The sequence below is a fragment of the Phyllobates terribilis genome, unplaced genomic scaffold (genome assembly GCF_046119375.1).
Source record: "Phyllobates terribilis strain yellow unplaced genomic scaffold, ASM4611937v1 Scaffold_5__5_contigs__length_657084704, whole genome shotgun sequence".
NCBI lineage: Eukaryota > Metazoa > Chordata > Amphibia > Anura > Dendrobatidae > Phyllobates > Phyllobates terribilis.
The window spans coordinates 374,209,109-374,226,946 of NW_027362765.1; the positions used below are offsets into that span (position 1 = coordinate 374,209,109).

The 17,838-nt window shown below is 40.7% G+C and overlaps 3 protein-coding genes across 4 annotated transcripts in view; 1 reads left to right on the top strand and 2 right to left on the bottom strand.

Annotated features, from left to right (window-relative positions):
- The window catches only part of LOC141273224 (trypsin-like), a 423,731-nt gene extending 419,826 nt beyond the window's left edge, over window positions 1–3,905 (bottom strand). The window contains exon 1 of the mRNA XM_073684795.1: window positions 3,854–3,905. Within this exon, the coding sequence (XP_073540896.1) occupies window positions 3,854–3,893 (40 nt within the window). The 5' untranslated portion in view covers window positions 3,894–3,905. The remainder of the gene's footprint in view (window positions 1–3,853) is intronic.
- LOC141273225 (trypsin-like) overlaps window positions 1–16,586 on the top strand; it is a 142,008-nt gene extending 125,422 nt beyond the window's left edge. Inside the window, exons 1-5 of one of the 2 annotated variants that reach the window (XM_073684796.1) lie at window positions 13,317–13,368; window positions 13,557–13,710; window positions 14,338–14,591; window positions 15,304–15,440; window positions 16,345–16,586. In XM_073684796.1, coding sequence (XP_073540897.1) covers window positions 13,329–13,368; window positions 13,557–13,710; window positions 14,338–14,591; window positions 15,304–15,440; window positions 16,345–16,494 — 735 coding nt within the window. In that variant the 5' untranslated portion in view covers window positions 13,317–13,328 and the 3' untranslated portion in view covers window positions 16,495–16,586. Of the gene's footprint in view, window positions 1–13,316; window positions 13,369–13,556; window positions 13,711–14,337; window positions 14,592–15,303; window positions 15,441–16,344 lie in introns of those variants that run through there. The other variant, XM_073684797.1, reaches the window with a different exon arrangement.
- LOC141273226 (trypsin-like) lies at window positions 604–2,859 on the bottom strand. Its single transcript, XM_073684798.1, has 3 exons — window positions 2,610–2,859; window positions 1,753–1,889; window positions 604–768 (listed from the first exon to the last, which is right to left on the bottom strand). The coding sequence occupies exons 1-3, from the start codon at window positions 2,737–2,739 to the stop codon at window positions 619–621; spliced, it is 417 nt and encodes a 138-aa protein (XP_073540899.1). The 5' UTR covers window positions 2,740–2,859; the 3' UTR covers window positions 604–618.
- Window positions 16,587–17,838: the final 1,252 nt, after the last annotated feature.

Here is a 17,838-nt window from a genome sequence, read left to right on the forward strand (position 1 = left end):
ACCCTCAAAGTTAAAATTACATACTGCCATGCAGTTGATTCTGCATGTGGTTTGTCCTGATGAAGAAGTGATATACTTTGAAATGCGTTGACAAATAAACCGCTATTAAAACTCCTCAGTCCTGGGATTCATTATTGAACACCCTTGATCTAAAATCCCGGTATCATCGGCAGTGCAAAGTAAATCCCCAAAACTCCTTTACTCATCCTATAGCTTAACAGATACACCGACCAGATTCAATACAAAACATAGGCTTTGTAGAGTATGCTTCTTATTGAAGTCGTATCCTGCTTTTTATGCTTGCTTAGATAGGAGCTATGCACTTCTCAGGGGTCTATTATAATGGGAGTCTCAGGATTCAATTGCCACCAATCTGAAGGCAATTCAAGTGCCAGCTAAATATGAAAAAATCAGATACACAGTTGAGTTACTCTTTAATCTACATTCTCTAATGCCATAGGCTACATATGATGTTCCTTTGCATTCTCAAAAGAAATTTATTATTGAAAAGGAACTGAAACCGTGATTCATTTTTAGATTTTTATTGATCTTTCAGCTGCTACAATGTTGTAAATAACCATATAGTAGCAAAAATAAAAAGTATATGAAAGTAGATGTTTAGTTGGCGGCAACGGTGCTGGAAATCCAGGAGTTGTAGTTGCAGACCTTGGTGTAGACACCAGGATAGTCCCTGAGGGCACAGCCATATCCCCAGGAGACAATACCCTGGAGCTGTCCATTGCAGACCACGGGTCCACCTGAGTCACCCTGAGAAGATGCAAAGAGAAATTGTTAGAATTTCATGGATTAATAAATATCAAGTAATTATATTCTAGGCAATGACCAGAGACATCTTTCTCATAAACGTATAACATGAAGATCCCAGTGCAAAATATGTCACAGGGATCCCCATCTACCATGTACCTTATATAATACCGGTGACTTGCAGAGGGAACCAGGATCCTTGCGATTGCTGTCTTAGCATCACCTACAGCTAAGACCATAAACCTTCATAACCTTCTCAAATATGGCATCTAATATGCACTGAAATGGAATTTTTTAATGAGGCTTCCATATAATAGACTATAGCAACTTTTGCTATGGAAGACATGTTTTGGTAAAGATGGCCTAAATATCTTACAGACTTATTGCCTGAATGCCTGTTTGACCAACTTGAACATGCACATTTGGTTTGACTGATCATCTCAATTGTGGAGATTAATGTGCATGCTCTCCTGGCAGTGACGGTACCTGCACGAGCTTTAGGCAAGAGGAGCCAGGTTACTGAACAAGCAGTGACTTCTCAGTCAAAGACCGGTGTCAGTCAGATGGGGCAGTGAATACCCAGATAGGAGAAGGCCATATGCAGCATCCGATCCTGCTGCACTTGCGACTCAATAGCATATACATTCATTGTTACTGAAGAACAAGAATACAGATTTCTTTGGATTTCTTCAAAAAAGGTATCAATTTAGTCTGCATTAAAACTCCATTATAGCCAGGTCTTTACTTTACAATCCAAAATGCTGCTGTCAGTTTTTCTTGACAAGAAGGGAATAAGCCATTGCCAGAAACCTCTGGCAGTAGATAATCTCTAGTGAATTCAGAATGCTGGGATACCCAGTCCATCTGAATTAGTTGGTCGGTGCTCCACGAGGGTTCAGCCATTGTTCATCTATGTATACAGGAACCAACACAGTCCAATCCTAGGGTCACAGATCTGACATTTATGGTATTAAAAAGTTATATTACCTGGCAGGAATCTTTGCCTCCTTCCAAGTATCCAACACAGATCATGTTGCCGGTGATCTCTCCGGGGTAGGCGTTGCTACACTGGGCGGCAGTCAGGACGGGGGCATCCACGCACTGGAGGAGGTTGGGCATGTTTGCTAAAAGTAAATTAACATTACAGATTAACATATTGCATATAGACCCAAAAATGATTATCTTTATCTAGAAAAAAAAGAGAAATAATTTAACTAAACTAAAATAAAAAGAGAATGTGAAGTATTTTCTTTTTACGTTTTCCACATCCAATCATCTTTGAGTTCAACATTGAAAAATGATGACTATGTAATTTCTGAAGTTTTTCATTTTCTCTTCTTTTATACATAGGATCTATCATATATCCTCAAAATAGACTATTGATGTCTAACTCCTGGAGATACCCCTTTTATGGGGCAATGTCATACAATGGCCAGTAAACCAGTTAAAGGACTGCATTCTTCTACATGCCCCATGTGGAATAGCAAATCATGTAGGCGATAGATATATACCCTATTTTCTGTCTGTTTAAGTTTGGCTATCAATATTTCTTGATACCAAGAAGATCCATCAGAAACTACATCAGTTCTTGCTGATGGTTTTCTCCAAAGTGAGAAAGTTTGTGAAATTCATTTGTATTCTTACTCTTTAGTCTATGAAGGCAAAAAAAAGTTTGACATTTTCCATTCACAATTGGTTTTAAATTGTTTTTTTTTTTTTTTTAAAAAAAGATTTTTATTTTTGCTTTTTCTTCTATTGCAAAAAAATTCTGACTTATAACATGTCAGTAATGCCTACTCCATTTCCATTTTTGAAAGTTCTGAATTCTGTATTTCATGACTTACTTCCACTGCTGAGGGTGTTGCCCCATCCGGAGATCAGACAGCTGGTGCCAGCAGCAGGGCAGCCACTGGGCAGACCAATAGGCTGGACGTAGGAGTTGACGGAGGCGGCAGAGGCCAGCTTGATCAACATGATGTCATTGTCCAGGGTCCAGGAGCTGTAGCTGGCATGTCTGATGACTCTGGCGGAGTTGATGAACTGCTCGGTACCTTCACTGACAGCGATGTTGTGCTCTCCCAGTCTGACCTGTACGCTCCTACAAAAATTACATATTTCTCTCTAATTCATTTTAAAATAAAGATTGATAAATTTCATCAAGAATGTAAAATACTTAAAATTTCCTAGATGAAGAACTATCATATTAAAGAGGGCAATATGGAATTCATAGTACACCATAGTTCACAGTTACAGCAGGATGATGTTACCTCTGACAGTGACACTATCAGTTTTGTCAATGTTCTGCATCAAATGTTTTTCCTAACCACAAATGACTAAGAGAGATAATTTTGAACCATTTTTAAATCTGAAAAAACATGAAAAGACTGTCGCTATGCACTGTGCTATTAAATGGGCTCTTGGTTACTACCAGATTACCAGATGGTTCTATGGTGAGGTCGCATTGACATTACTAAGGCTGTGTTTATGCTAAAGACCTTAAAAGTGGTTGGATATTGTCCTAGAAGACCTCAATGTTACACACGTCTTTTCAAAGCAATTGGAGGCTTTGCAGTATTGCAATTTGTGGTGAATTGATACAGTGTAAATCAAATTTTGGGAAAAAAATGATCAAACCTGATGAATTTTGAATTTCAAAAGATTTGATGTTCACTAATACTATGCAATAAAAGTCAAAAGTTGTTAAATGTACTTTTATGGCTCAGCTTGGGATTAAATTCTGGTAACTTACGACTTGTAGCAGTGAGCGGCGGAGATCACCCACAGGCTGTTGATCAGGGATCCACCACAGAAGTGGTAGCCGGAGTACAGGGACACCTGCCAGGGGACGGAGTTCTTGGCACAGGTGTAACCTCCTACAATCTTATCATCCTCAAAAGCAGCTGAGAACAATACAATTAACCAGGTTATATCTTGTTTCCATTCGTGTTTCATTAATGTAACAAATGTATAAAGGAAAATGATATATAAAGTATATGATCGAAATAATCAAAAATCCTCTCAAGAATCAATAGAAAATCAAATGTATTAAAAGGAACAATGGACTTCAAAAAAGAAACACCGGACTCACCAGCTGCTCCGAGGAGCACACAGATCAGGAGGAGTTTCATGATGGATGCAGAGTGAGTATGGAGCGTAAACCACAGATATTTATACCCAAAAGTTACTACCCCTCTAACCCCTCCTCACCCAAGAGAAAGTTAATTAATATCTACATAACCTAAAATATACAATACTGATCTATGGATGAAGGTCACATTGAGGTGAATGACCTATTGAGTAGATATAACCTTCTATACAGGAAGGTAAATTTATTATATGTTACTTATGCTGTTTGTCTTTAGTCTGTGTTACTATAACTGATCAATTTAGGTGCATGATCCCAGCGTGATCTGCATGGGAGTGATTGCACATGTCCCACCACCAGACTTATAGACTTTCTTTTATAGCTAACTCTAGACGTTTGGATTATTTTATGCTTCAGAATTGGCTGTGAATCCACAGAAATCCCAGTACAAATCCACGGCAGTTCCACCATATGTGAACATGGCCTATGCGCTTCAAAATACTTCTCCTCTCCAAAGACTTTATTAAATTCTCAGTAAAGATATGGCATTGTCTTATTTATTAAAATATCCTGTCCCAGAGAATTTGCAATTGGATTCCCACGACTCGCCATAAAATGCTCACTACCATTTTACACAATGCATCAGACACAGAAGGCTCACATGTAATCTCAAGCACAACTGCATTGGTTAACTATAATATGTTGCAGCTGTCACAGCACATGGTATAGCACAGCAAATCAGGAAGGACTCTCAGCGCCTGTATAAAAGCCGAGGCAGGGAGAGATAAGAAGAAAAGTCCTAAAACATTGGACAGATACTCCTGACAGTGTGTGTGGCACAACTGCAGCAGTGAACAAGAGTGTAGTAGTCTGCAAATAATACAGATTCAATTGATTCTCATTTCTTGATATCTGCAAGCCCCAATATAGTCAATGTGCGAATCAATTTGCGCAAATCGCCATAAAACAGCTGTCACCATATTACACATTGTAATAGATTGTATCTGTCATATTCTGTTTCATAGGCTTCTCAATAGTGATGAGCGAGTATGTTCTGTTAACCCTTTCGGCGAGCATGCTCGAGTGCTCGCCAAGTATCTTCAGCGTGCTCGGGTGTTATGTTTTAGTCAATCTGTGTGCATGATTTGCGACTATTTGACAGCTTTAATACATGTGAGGAATGCCTAAAAAACAGACATTAGTTACATGTATTAAAGCTGTCAAACAGTCACAAATCATGAGCACTGAGTGATTCAAACATACTACCCGAGCACGCTGAAGATACTCGGCGAGCATCCGAACATGCTCGTAAATCTTGAGTGACGAGTATGCTCGCTCATCACTACTTCTCAAACATAAGTCTTTGTCTCTCTCTCTCAAATTTGAAATTCAAAAGGTTCAATCATCTCTACTTACAACCTATAGACGTATCATTTGTTAGATTGAACATGAATTGCGAATTACAATATTATCATAGGTTGCCTATTAAAGGTGAGTGAATCGATCCTAAGCAAATCAACTTCCAGTTGAATATGATGAATTTCGCAGGTAAGGTGGATTCAAACAATTTGTAATTCGATTTGTGCGAATCGCCTAACAAAATTCCCAGTGCCATTTTACACATTGCAAAGGATTGCATCATCCATAAAAAGCTTGCATGACCCCAGGTGTGGCCACATGGGCTGTCCTTGCAACTATCATATTACATAGTATAGTGCAACTGCCCAGGAGGGACTATCAGAGCCACTATAAAATCTGAGGCAGGGAAAGCATAACCAAATTAGGGTTTTATAGCCTAGAGAGAGGACCTCAAAGTGTACAAGTCATGCAATAGAAATAGATAGACAAATCCCTAAAACTTTGGTCAAATGCTCCAAACAGACAAACAACTGCAGCACTGAAGATGATGATTGTAATAATCTGTGAATAATACAGCAATCCAATTATAAGGGTAATAAAAAGATAGGAGAAGTGCCACCAGCAGCAGTGATATGGTGCAATTGGTTGGCACCTATCCTACTGCATTCAATTACACATTTTTCCTCACTGTTCATTCACTAGAAAGCAGCAAGCCACCTAGCTCAATATTTTTTACAGAAGAAAAATCTGAAATTATTGTTAGTAAGACAAAGTGTGCTTGTCACAAGAGTACAGTGTCCATTTTAGGACATGATCAGATATCAAAATCAAACATCAGAATGATGTCAGTTTGAGGCTAAATACCCTTTCTGACAAGTGATCCTGACAAGTGACAAGAGACAAAGACTTATGTTTGAGAAGTAGTGATGAGCGAGCATACTCGTTACTTGAGATTTACGAGCATGTTCAGATGCTCGCCGAGTATCTTCAGTGTGCTCGGGTAGTATGTTTGGATCACTCCATACTCATGATTTGCGACTGTTTGACAGCTTTAATACATGTGAGGAATTGCTTCTTCTTAGGCATTCCTCACATGTATTAAAGCTGACAGATAGTCGCAAATAATGCACATAGATTGACTAAAACACCCGAGCACGCTGAAGATACTTGGCGAGCACCTGAACATGGTCGCCGAAAGGGTTAACCGGTTCAGGACCGCCCACTGTACATAAACGTCGGCGCTGCCTGGGCTCTGTGCAGCGCCGACGTTTAAAAACGGTGGGTGGTCCCGCAGCGCTCAGGACCCCCAGGGTCCTGCTAGCGCTGCGGTACCGGTTCAGAGCGATAGCTCTGACATGTGGCATCATGGGGACCTGATTGGATCAGGTCCCCATGATGTTAACCTGTTCCTATCTTCTAGATGCCGCGATCCATAGCGATCGCGGCATTTAAAAGATAGGGACAGCCGGTGGTCGGCGATCGGGACCCCCCACATACCTGTCAGCGGCGGGGATCCCGGTGCTGTGACCTCTGACATCATCGAGACCTGATTGGCTCAGGTCTCGATGATGTCAGCGTCACACCAGCCAATCAGAGAGATCACCAGGGAAGTTTGTTTTAGCAACAAACTTTCCCGGGCGATCTGCCTGATAAATGCAGTTTCTCCTCCGATCTCAGTGAGAGAGCAGAGGAGAAACAGTGTGACAAGAGCTGTCAGCCTTGCCACTGTGAAAGTAAAAAAAATAAAAAATAAAAGAGAAAGTAAGAGTTAGGGTTAGTGAGTCTGTCAGATCAGTCAGTCCTGTCAGATCAGTCCAGTCAGATCTGTCAGTCAGTCAGTCCTGTCAGATCAGTCCAGTCAGATCTGTCAGTCCTGTCAGATCTGTCAGTCAGATCTGTCAGTCAGTCAGTCCTGTCAGATCTGTCAGTCAGTCCTGTCAGATCTGTCAGTCAGTCAGTCCTGTCAGTCAGTCAGTCCTGTCAGATCTGTCAGTCAGTCAGTCCTGTCAGATCTGTCAGTCAGTCAGTCCTGTCAGATCTGTCAGTCAGTCAGTCCTGTCAGTCAGTCAGTCCTGTCAGATCTGTCAGTCAGTCAGTCCTGTCAGATCTGTCAGTCAGTCAGATCTGTCAGTCAGTCAGTCCTGTCAGATCTGTCAGTCCTGTCAGATCTGTCAGTCAGTCAGTCCTGTCAGATCTGTCAGTCAGTCAGATCTGTCAGTCAGTCAGTCCTGTCAGATCTGTCAGTAAGTCAGTCCTGTCAGATCAGTCAGTCAGTCCTGTCACATCAGTCAGTCAGTCCTGTCAGATCAGTCAGTCAGTCCTGTCAGATCAGTCCGGTCAGTCCAGTCCGGTCCCGTCCTTTCAGTCCGGTCCGTTCAGTCCAGTCAAAAAATATAAAAATAAAATGGCCCGTCAGACTTATACCGCAGAGGAGGTGTATGCCCTGCTGTGTTCTGACACTGATGACAGCGCAATCTCAGATGGAGATATGGATTTTGAGGGCTTTAGTAGTGGCGACACTGAGAGCCCAGAAATGAGCAGTGATTCTGTTCCATCCTCAAGCCCAAGGACCAGTACAGCAATAGGAGCAAATAGCGCTACTGGAGAAACGTCTCCAAATCAGGGAACACTGCCCAGTACAAGCGCTGTCCCTGCTACTAGTGAATTGGCGCACGCCAGTGTACAAGGGGCGTTGCCACATGATCTAGCATTTCCCAGATGGGAGGCTTCGGATTCGGCTGCTCCATTCAGCCCTGATTTCAACGCCACTCCTGGTATAAATGTGGAGGTGGAAGATTTTGGACCAATTCATTTTTTTAATTTGTTTTTTACAGACAGCTTGCTAGAGCATATTGTCGTGCAAACAAATTTATACGCGTCCCAATTCATAAGCCAGAATCCCCGATCTTACTATGCTAGGGCAAATTTATGGACACCAACTAATGTCCCGGAAATAAAAAATTTTTTAGGACTTACATTTGCCATGGGGCTTGTTAAAAAACCAAGCATTCGATCCTACTGGTCCAACCACCTTGTTCAAGCCACCCCTATGTTTTCAGTCATTCTGCCTAGGACCCGTTATGAAATGCTCATGCGGTTTTGGCATTTTAACGACAATAGTCAATGCCTGCCCAGAAATGCCCCAGAACATGACAGGTTATATAAAATTAGACCCATCATTGAAAATTTGTCAGAAAAATTCTTAAGCCTCTACACCCCAACACAAAATATTTCTATAGACGAGTCCCTTGTAAAATTCAAAGGAAGACTGCACCTCAAGCAATTTATCCCATCTAAAAGGGCAAGGTTTGGAATAAAGCTCTATAAAATGTGCGAAAGTTCAACCGGATACACATCCGCTTTTCGCATATATGAGGGGAAAGATAGCCAACTAAACCCACCAGGATGCCCTACTTATCTGGGGACATCTGGAAAAATTGTTTGGGAGCTGATAAGTCCATTTTTTCAAAAAGGCTACAATCTATATGTGGACAATTATTACACCAGCATACCCCTATTTAAAAGTCTGGTTGAACACAACATCGGGGCTTGTGGGACCATCCGTAAAAACCGTCAGGGGTTTCCACAACCATTGGTCAACCAAAAGTTTCAAAAGGGGCAGTCAGGGGCTGTACGCAACGGAGAGCTGCTTGCCCTGAAATATAGGGATAAGAGGGATATTTTTGTCCTCAGCTCGATCCACACAGATGCCACAAGGGCCACTGTAGAACTAGGATCCACCACTCCGAAGCAAAAACCTGTGTCAGTCATTGACTACAACAAACACATGGGGGGTGTGGACCTTGCAGACCAGGTTCTACAGCCATACCAGGTATCAAGAAAGTCCTATACCTGGTATAAAAAGTTGGTTATTTATTTGTTTCAGGTGGCCACATACAATTCTTTTGTGTTGTACAAAAAAGCAGGAAATTCAGATCCTTTTCTTGATTATCAAGAAAAGGTAATTGAAAATCTTGTCTTTCAAAGTGTTAGCCCCGCTCATCCATTAGAATCTGAGGATGTGAAAAGACTCACTGAGCGACATTTTATTGCACTTATTCCAGCAACGGAAACAAGAAGGAACCCCCAGAAAAGATGTTGTGTATGTACTAAGAGAGGAATGAGGCATGATACCCGCTACTATTGCCCACAATGCCCATCATTGCCAGCCTTATGCGTCACTGACTGCTTTAAAATCTTCCACACAGAGCCACGTTTTTAAACTGTAAAAATGTATCCCAATTTGTCATTCAAACATTTGGTTCATTTAGTGAATGACACATTCGAGTAGAGCTCACTTAATTTCCAGGGGGGGTTCTCCAGAATCTAAACCTTCCATTGCGTGCTTGTTTCTGGAAATCATCCATTGAGTTAAAATGGTCACTAAACCCATAGATGAATTCCCAGAGGGGTTTCATTTCCAAAATGGGGTCACTTCAGGGGGGATTCTTTAGCTCTGGTACTCTGAAAAGTGCCAGAACAGCATAATCCCCCCTGAAGTGACCCCATTATAGAAATGACACCTCTGTGGGAATTCATCTATGGGTTTAGTGACCATTTACCTATTACCTATCTACTTATTTTCCCACCACTAGATTAATTTATACAGAGGAGTAGATTGTAAAATTCGGTCACTTGTTGTGGGTTTCCTCTGTTTAGGCACCTCAGGGGCTCTCCAAATGCAACATGGCGTCCGCTATCCATTCCAGTCAAATTTCCATTCCAAAAGTCAAATGGCGCTCCTTACCTTCCAAGCCATGCCGTGCGCCCAAACAGTGGCTTTGCACCACATATGGGGTATCAGCGTGCTCAGAAGAAATTGCACAACACATTTTGGGGTCCATTTTTTCTGGCTGCCCTTGTGAAAATTAAAAATTTGAGGCTAAAGTAGCAGTTTTGTGTTAAAAATGTGTTTTTTTATTTTCACACTTCAACATTATAAAATTCTGTGAAGCCCCTGGGGGTTCAAGGTGCTCACCACACATCTAGATAAGTTCCTTGAGGGGTCTAGTTTCCAAAATGGGGTCACTTGTTGGGGGTTTCCTCTGTTTAGGCACCTCAGGGGCTCTCCAAATGCAACATGGCGTCCGCTATCCATTCCAGTCAAATTTCCATTCCAAAAGTCAAATGGCGCTCCTTACCTTCCAAGCCATGCCGTGCGCCCAAACAGTGGCTTTGCACCACATATGGGGTATCAGCGTGCTCAGGAGAAATTGCACAACACATTTTGGGGTCCATTTTTTCTGGCTGCCCTTGTGAAAATTAAAAATTTGAGGCTAAAGTAGCAGTTTTGTGTTAAAAATGTGTTTTTTTATTTTCACACTTCAACATTATAAAATTCTGTGAAGCCCCTGGGGGTTCAAGGTGCTCACCACACATCTAGATAAGTTCCTTGAGGGGTCTAGTTTCCAAAATGGGGTCACTTGTTGGGGGTTTCCTCTGTTTAGGCACCTCAGGGGCTCTCCAAATGCAACATGGCGTCCGCTATCCATTCCAGTCAAATTTCCATTCCAAAAGTCAAATGGCGCTCCTTACCTTCCAAGCCATGCCGTGCGCCCAAACAGTGGCTTTGCACCACATATGGGGTATCAGCGTGCTCAGGAGAAATAGCACAACACATTTTGGGGTCCATTTTTTCTGGCTGCCCTTGTGAAAATTAAAAATTTGAGGCTAAAGTAGCAGTTTTGTGTTAAAAATGTGTTTTTTTATTTTCACACTTCAACATTATAAAATTCTGCGAAGCCCCTGGGGGTTCAAGGTGCTCACCACACATCTAGATAAGTTCCTTGAGGGGTCTAGTTTCCAAAATGGGGTCACTTGTTGGGGGTTTCCTCTGTTTAGGCACCTCAGGGGCTCTCCAAATGCAACATGGCGTCCGCTATCCATTCCAGTCAAATTTCCATTCCAAAAGTCAAATGGCGCTCCTTACCTTCCAAGCCATGCCGTGCGCCCAAACAGTGGCTTTGCACCACATATGGTGTATCAGCGTGCTCAGGAGAAATTGCACAACACATTTTGGGGTCCATTTTTTCTGGCTGCCCTTGTGAAAATTAAAAATTTGAGGCTAAAGTAGCAGTTTTGTGTTAAAAATGTGTTTTTTTATTTTCACACTTCAACATTATAAAATTCTGTGAAGCCCCTGGGGGTTCAAGGTGCTCACCACACATCTAGATAAGTTCCTTGAGGGGTCTAGTTTCCAAAATGGGGTCACTTGTTGGGGGTTTCCTCTGTTTAGACACCTCTGGGGCTCTCCAAATGCAACATGGCGTCCGCTATCCATTCCAGTCAAATTTCCATTCCAAAAGTCAAATGGCGCTCCTTACCTTCCAAGCCATGCCGTGCACCCAAACAGTGGCTTTGCACCACATATGGGGTATCAGCGTGCTCAGGAGAAATTACACAACATATTTTGGGGTCCATTTTTTCTGGCTGCCCTTGTGAAAATTAAAAATTTGAGGTTAAAGTAGCAGTTTTGTGAAAAAAAGTTAAATGTTCATTGTTTTCTTCCACATTCCAAAAATTCCTGTGAAGCACCTGAAGGGTTAATAAACTTCTTGAATGTGGTTTTGAGCACCTTGAGGGGTGCAGTTTTTAGAATGGTATCACTTTTGGGTATTTTCTGTTATAAAGGCTCCTCAAAGTCACTTCAAATAAGATGTGGTCCCTAAAAAAAATGTTTTTGTAAATTTTGTTGTAAAAATGAGAAATCGCTGGTCAACTTTTAACTCTTATAGCTTCCTAACAAAAAAAAATTTTGGTTCCAAAATTGTGCTGATGTGAAGTAGACATGTGGGCAATGTTATTTATTAACTATTTTGTGTGACATATCTCTCTGATTAAAGGGCATGAAAATTCAAAGTTTGAAAATTGCAAAATTTTCAAAATTTTCGCCAAATTTCCGATTTTTTCACAATCAAACGCAAGTGATATCAAAGAAATTTTACCACTATCATGAAGTACAATATGTCACAAAAAAACAATCTCAGAATCAGTGGGATCCGTTGAAGAGTTCCAGAGTAATTACCTCATAAAGTGACAGTGGTCAGAATTGAAAAAATTGGCCCGGTCACGAAGGCAAAAACAGACTCTGGCGCGAAGTGGTTAACAGAACATACTCGCTCATCACTATTGAGAAGCCTATGAAACAGAATATGACAGATACAATCTATTACAATGTGTAGTATGGTGACAGCTGTTTTATGGCAATTTGCACAAATTGATTCGCACATTGTTTGACTATATTGGGGCTTGCAGATATCAAGAAATTAGAATCAACTGAATCTGTATTATTTGCAGACTACTACACTCTTGTTCACTGCTGCAGTTGTGCCACACACACTGTCAGGAGTATCTGTCCAATGTTTTAGGACTTTTCTTCCTATCTCTCCCTGCCACGGCTTTTATACAGGCGCTGAGAGTCCTTCCTGATTTGCTGTGCTATATCATGTGCTGTGACAGCTGCAACATATTATAGTTAACCCATGCAGTTGTGCTTGAGATTACATGTGAGCCTTCTGTGTCTGATGCATTGTGTAAAATGGTAGTGAGCATTTTATGGCGAGTCGTGGGAATCCAATTGCAAATTCTCTGGGACAGGATATTTTAATAAATAAGACAATGCCATATCTTTACTGAGAATTTAATAAAGTCTTTGGAGAAGTATTTTGGAGCGCATAGGCCATGTTCACATATGGTGGAACTACCGTGGATTTGTACTGGGATTTCTGTGGATTCGCAGCAAATTCTGCAGCATAAAATAATCCAAACGTCTAGCGTTAGCTATAAAAGAAAGTCTATAAGTCTGGTGGTGGGACATGTGCAACCACTCCCATGCAGATCACGCTGGGATCATGCACCTAAATTGATCAGTTATAGTAACACAGACTAAAGACAAACAGCATAAGTAACATATAATAAATTTACCGTCCTGTATAGAAGGTTATTTCTACTCAATAGGTCATTCACCTCAATGTGACCTTCATCCATAGATCAGTATTGTATATTTTAGGATATGTAGATATTAATTAACTTTCTCTTGGGTGAGGAGGAGTTAGAGGGGTAGTAACTTTTTGGGTATAAATATCTGTGGTTTACGCTCCATACTCACTCTGCATCCATCATGAAACTCCTCCTGATCTGTGTGCTCCTCGGAGCAGCTGGTGAGTCCGGTGTTTCTTTTTTGAAGTCCATTGTTCCTTTTAATACATTTGATTTTCTATTGATTCTTGAGAGGATTTTTGATTATTTCGATCATATACTTTATATATCATTTTCCTTTATACATTTGTTACATTAATGAAACACGAATGGAAACAAGATATAACCTGGTTAATTGTATTGTTCTCAGCTGCTTTTGAGGATGATGATAAGATTGTAGGAGGTTACACCTGTGCCAAGAACTCCGTCCCCTGGCAGGTGTCCCTGTACTCCGGCTACCACTTCTGTGGTGGATCCCTGATCAACAGCCTGTGGGTGATCTCCGCCGCTCACTGCTACAAGTCGTAAGTTACCAGAATTTGATCCAAAACTAAGCCATAAAAGTAAATTTAAAAACTTTTGACTTTTATTGCATAGTATTAGTGAACATCAAATCTTTTGAAATTCAAAATGTATCAGGTTTGATAATTTTTTTCCCAAAATTTGATTTACAGTGAATCAAATCACCACAAATTGCAATACTGCAAAGCCTCCAATTGCTTTGAAAAAACGTGTAACACTGAGGTCTTCTAGGACTATATCCTACCCCTTTCGAGGTCTTTAGCATAAACACAGCCTTAGTAATGTCAATGCGACCTCACCATAGAACCATCTGGTAATCTGGTAGTAACCAAGAGCCCATTTAATAGCACAGTGCATAGCGACAGTCTTTTCATGTGTTTTCTCAAATTAAAAAATGGTCCAAAATTATCTCTCTTAGTCATTTGTGGTTAGGAAGAACATTTTATCCAGAACACTGATAAAACGGATAGTGTCACTGTCAGAGGTAACATCATCCTGCTGTGACTGTGAACTATGGTGTGCTATGTATTCCATATTTCCCTCTGTAATATGACAATTCTGCATCTGGGACATTTTAAGCATTTTATTTTATTCTTGATGAAATTTATCAAAATATACATTTTTTGTAGGAGCGTACAGGTCAGACTGGGAGAGCACAACATCGCTGTTAGTGAAGGTACCGAGCAGTTCATCAACTCCGCCAGAGTCATCAGACATGCCAGCTACAGCTCCTGGACCCTGGACAATGACATCATGTTGATCAAGCTGGCCTCTGCCGCCTCCGTCAACTCCTACGTCCAGCCTATTGGTCTGCCCAGTGGCTGCCCTGCTGCCGGCACCAGCTGTCTGATCTCCGGATGGGGCAACACGCTCAGCAGTGGAAGTAAGTCATGAAATACAGAATTCAGAACTTTCAAAAATGGAAATGGAGTAGGCATTACTGACATGTTATCAGTCAGATTTTTTTTACAATAGAAGAAAAAGCAAAAATAAAAATCTTTTCTTTTTTTTTTTTTAAACAATTTAAAACCAATTGTGAATGGAAAACGTCAAACTTTTTTTGGGCTTCATAGACTAAAGAGTAAGAATACAAATGAATTTCACTTACTTTCTCACTTTGGAGAAAACCATCAGCAAGAACTGATGTAGTTTCTGATGGATCTTCTTGGTATCAAGAAATATTGATAGCCAAACTTAAACAGACGGAAAATAGGGTATATATCTATCTATCGCCTACATGATTTGCTATTCCACGTGGGGCATGTAGAAGAATGCAGTCCTTTAACTGGTTTACTGGCCATTGTATGGCATTGCCCCATAAAAGGGGTATCTCCAGGAGTTAGACATCAATAGTCTATTTTGAGGATATATGATAGATCCTATGTATAAAAGAAGAGAAAATGAAAAACTTCAGAAATTACATAGTCACCATTTTCCAATGTTGAACTCAAAGATGATTGGATGTGGAAAACGTAAAAAGAAAATACTTTTTTTTTAGTTTAGTTAAATTATTTCTCTTTTTTTTTTCAAGATAAAGATAATAATTTTTGTGTCTACATACAATATGTTAATTTTTAATGTTAATTTACTTTTAGCAAACATGCCTAACCTCCTCCAGTGCGTGGATGCCCCCGTCCTGACTGCCGCCCAGTGTAGCAACGCTTACCCAGGAGAGATCACCGGCAACATGATCTGCGTTGGATACTTGGAAGGAGGCAAAGATTCCTGCCAGGTAATATAATTTTTTAATACCATAAATGTCAGATCCGTGACCCTAGAATTGGACTGTGTTGGTTCCTGTATACAATAGATGAACAATGGCTGAACCCTCGTGGAGCACCGACCAACTAATTCAGATGGACTGGGTATCCCAGCATTCTGAATTCACTAGAGATTATCTACTGCCAGAGATTTCTGGTAATGGCTTATTCCCTTCTTGTCAAGAAAAACTGACAGCAGCATTTTGGATTGTAAAGACCTGGCTATAATGGAGTTTTAATGCAGACTAAATTGATACCTTTTTTGAAGAAATCCAAAGAAATCTGTATTCTTGTTCTTCAGTAACAATGAATGTATATGCTATTGAGTCGCAAGTGCAGCAGGCCTTCTCCTATCTGGGTATTCACTGGCCCATCTGACTGACACCGGTCTTTGACTGAGAGGTCACTGCTTGTTCAGTAACCTGGCTCCTCTTGCCTAAATCTCGTGCAGGTACTGTCACTGCCAGGAGAGCATGCACATTAATCTCCACAATTGAGATGATCAGTCAAACCAAATGTGCATGTTAAAGTTGGTCAAACAGACATTCAGGCAATAAGTCTGTAAGATATTTAGGCCATCTTTACCAAAACATGTCTTCCATAGCAAAAGTTGCCATATTTGAGAAGGTTATGAAGGTTTATGGTTGTAGCTGTAGGTGATGCTAAGACAGCAATCGCAAGGATCCTGGTTCCCTCTGCAAGTCACCGGTATTATATAAGGTACATGGTAGATGGGGATCCCTGTGACATATTTTGCACTGGGATCTTCTTGTTATACGTTTACGAGAGAGATGTCTCTGGTCATTGCCTAGAATATAATTACTTGATATTTATTAATCCATGAAATTCTAACAATTTCTCTTTGCATCTTCCCAGGGTGACTCAGGTGGACCCGTGGTCTGCAATGGACAGCTCCAGGGTATTGTCTCCTGGGGGTATGGCTGTGCCCTCAGGGACTATCCTGGTGTCTACACCAAGGTCTGCAACTACAACTCCTGGATTTCCAGCACCGTTGCCGCCAACTAAACATTTACTTTCATATACTTTTTATTTTTGCTACTATATGGTTATTTACAACATTGTAGCAGCTGAAAGATCAATAAAAATCTAAAACCAAATCACAGTTTCAGTTCCTTTTCAATAATAATTTTCTTTTGAGAATACAAAGGAACATCATATGTAGCCTATGGCACTAGAGAATGTAGGTTAAAGAGTAGCTCAACTGTGTATCTGATTTTTTCATATTTAGCTGGCACTTGAATTGCCTTCAGATTGGTGGCAATCGAGTCCTGAGACTCCCACCACAATAGACCCCTGAGAAGTGCATAGCTCCTATCTAAGCAAGCATAAAAAGCAGGATACGACTTCAATAAGAAGCATACTGTACAAAGCCTATGTTTTGTATTGAATCTGGTCGGTGTATCTGTTAAGCTATAGGATGAGTAAAGGAGTTTTGGGGATTTACTTTGCACTGCCGATGATACCGGGATTTTAGATCAAGGGTGTTCAATAATGAATCCCAGGACTGAGGAGTTTTAATAGCGGTTTATTTGTCAACGCATTTCGAAGTATATCACTTCTTCATCAGGACAAACCACATGCAGAATCAACTGCATGGCAGTATGTAATTTTAACTTTGAGGGTTTGTTAGCCTGACCCACAAAAGGTGAGGTCTACAATGTCCAAAAAAGAAGATGGAAGAGCAGCTGAACCTCATCCCAATAAGGCCTTATAAAGGGGAAATCCCACCAGATTTGATTTCACAATATCTAGCAGGTCTTAATTGAAAAGAGTCCAAGAGTAAACAAAAATTCTGAGGTCTATAAAGTTATTTATCAAGGTTCTTCTATGTCTTTGAGTATCTAAACAGTCCTGGCATAAATGCAGATTCAGTATCTGTGATCTTCCTTTTTTCAAAGTTTATAGGAGCTAGGAATGTGTTGTGATTTTTGGATAATTTTTAGAGGGTGAGATAATGAAGCAAAAACATTTGTTGAAACCATGAAAAAGCCATCAGCCACCTGTAACAGCAGTGATTTGAGTTGTCAACCCCTTAATGTGCATGGTCCTGTAGGCATGCCATTCTGGGCACCTATCCGTGACCCATGGAGCGATCACAGGGTGCAAATGAATTGTTATGGCAGCCAAAGTTCTGACGAAAGCCCACAAGGCTGCCATGTTGGTAGGCCTGTGAAGCCTAGACACACACTGGGTTTCATGGGAGAATGTCATTTTAGCCATATACTCCAATACAATTTTTTTACACAGTGTAGAACAAGTAATGTTAAATTTCCCTAAGACTACTTTTACGACCACATTTTTTGGATGGCCTTGGGTTGAGAAACTCATCCAAATAATAATACACAGAAT

What these genes read in the sequence shown, in the direction of transcription:
- LOC141273226 (XM_073684798.1), bottom strand. Translation starts at nt 2,739, where the DNA reads ATGTTGATCAAGCTGGCCTCTGCCGCCTCCGTCAACTCCTACGTCCAG. An exon ending in CAACACCCTCAGCAGTGGAA is followed by an intron (nt 1,890 to 2,609) that starts GTAAGTCATGAA and finishes ATTTACTTTTAG; the next exon opens with CAAACATGCCCAACCTCCTC. An exon ending in GAGGCAAAGATTCCTGCCAG is followed by an intron (nt 769 to 1,752) that starts GTAATATAACTT and finishes GCATCTTCTCAG; the next exon opens with GGTGACTCAGGTGGACCCGT.